At 47.4% G+C, this 2180-nt stretch overlaps 1 protein-coding gene across 1 annotated transcript; it reads right to left on the reverse strand.

Moving 5' to 3' along the window:
* Positions 1-540, reverse strand: LOC122668425. The gene has a single exon (XM_043864990.1). The coding sequence runs from the start codon at positions 538-540 to the stop codon at positions 1-3; it is 540 nt and encodes a 179-aa protein (XP_043720925.1).
* Between the last annotated feature and the right edge of the window lie 1640 nt (positions 541-2180).

Here is a 2180-nt window from a genome sequence, read left to right on the forward strand (position 1 = left end):
CTATAACCACATGACTTCTTCTTTGGCCATCTCCTTCGCCAGATGCTCAAAAATCATATTTACCTTCTCTTGAGAATACGCTGGAGCCGGAAGGCTCGGGTGATACTCTAACTCCTCCTGAAGCCTCCGGATATTAGTTTGAATATTGCCAAAGACATCGGCATTCCAGCACTTGAACACCTCCTTACAGTTCTCCATTCTTTTCCAAAGTTGAGTGTGATTCTCTCCTACTAACGGAATGTGCCATGCTTGGTTTGCCACACTCATGCATTGCGGGTGTCGCAGCCACATGGCTTCGAATCGAAAAGGTTTCGAGCCACGAATCCTTCCACCCTCAGTATCAACAAGGAGGGGGTTATGGTCCGACCCAATGGCCGGTTTGACAAATACTTTAGCCTCTGTGAATCTCCTCCTCCAAGCAATATTAGCCAAGGCCCTGTTTAATCGGATCCGGATATTCGCACTACCAACACGACGGTTACTCCAAGTGTAGGTTGGCCCTTTAGCTCCAATATCCATGAGATTGCAACTATCAATCATTCCCTAGAACTTAACCGAATCATTATTGGCCCTAACATTGCCTCTTATCTTCTCATGTCACCCTAAGTAGGAGTTGAAATCACCCAGACAAATCCAGTCATCTCCCCTCTTACCCCCAATTTGAATTATTTGTCTATTGGCCCTTATTGGATCCCCATATACAAACGTGACAAATAGAGGGGTCCCCTAGTTTACTGATAGCGAGACATCCACCAACCTGTTATTAGATTGAAGCACTCTCAAATCCACATTAGAATGCCATAGGATCGTAAGGCCTCCCCCTGTTCCAGTTGGATGAACAGTAAAAAGAGACGTTCCTTCAACTTCCTGCACACCCTGGTCATCTTTTGTTGAGTGCATCAAGTTTCCATAAGGAAGAAAATATCTGGCCGTTCACGTTTGGAGAGATTCATAAGGGTTCGGATTGTCAAGGGTCTCCCTAGCCCTTAACATTTCCAGCTCAAAAGTTTCATAATAACCCATGGGGCTGATTTCCCCAACCACCATAGGTCCTCGCAATAAAAAATGCTGATCATCACTATCGGGGCTTTTCGGTTCTGCCCCTTTTCTTTTCTCCTGTTGGCTCCTCTTTGCCTTTTTAGCTTTGTTCCTGGGCTTATTGGGTTCCGATGATGTGACATGAGTTTCCTGGTGATGGAGGTTCCTACTGGTGTGCTGATAGTTTTGAGAGGATGGGGTTAAAGAAGAAGATACACGAAGATGTTGCGCATGCTCATTCATGATTTCTTGTGTTTCAGAGGTTGGTCTCTTGATGGGTAGGATGCTAGTGTGGTCCCCTCCTGAGCTCTTCATTTCCGTACCTCTAGAGTTAAGGCCATTTTGGATATAGAGATTTGTGTGTAGGGACCCCGAGTCTGTGATTATAGGTTGGTGGGGTTGGGCGATGGCGCATGCCGAAAGTTGAGGTAGTAAGGATAGGAGGGCACTTGTGAGCTCGGACTGTTGGCTGAGTTGGTGATGAATGAAATTCAATACCTTTCTTGGAGAGTTATCGTGGCTCTGGTGCCCAGGTTGGTACTGATCCTGTCCTCATAATGAGCACGAATTTTGGGGGTGATTGACGGACAAAGGCATGTGGAGAGATGGGTTGATAGGTATTTAGTTGATGGGATTCACAAAGAGGGGCTCTATAAGGGTTGTGTAGACGCTGATTTTTTGTCACCCCCTGATTGGCGATGATGACAACGGGACATGGACGATGGAGGACGCACTCTCCCTCTTTTCAGACCCAAAGATAACTGGCCCATAAGACCAAGAACCATGCTGAGCACAAAATGACCTATTTTAGACCCAAAAACAAAGAAAAATGGCACTGCACTCCCACGGCACCGTGGGTACCTTCCCACGACACCTTGGGGATGTGTACCAGATTTCCACGGCGCCATGAGGGGGTGTGACATTAGCCTGCTGACGTCACCCACGGCGCCGTGGAAAAGTCCCCCATGGCGCCATGGACATCTCCACGGCACCGTGGAGGACTTATTCAGTCAGGAGAGAGAAAGGGTCCCTCCCTATAAATAAGAGGGTCCCCTCCCACATTTCCCAAGGAATTTTGGGTAGAGAGACCCTCCCCAAGTGATTCCTAGCCTCTTTTTCTCCCTTTTTACCCTCATTTCTCC

This window comes from Telopea speciosissima, chromosome 7 (genome assembly GCF_018873765.1).
Source record: "Telopea speciosissima isolate NSW1024214 ecotype Mountain lineage chromosome 7, Tspe_v1, whole genome shotgun sequence".
Classification (NCBI taxonomy): domain Eukaryota; kingdom Viridiplantae; phylum Streptophyta; class Magnoliopsida; order Proteales; family Proteaceae; genus Telopea; species Telopea speciosissima.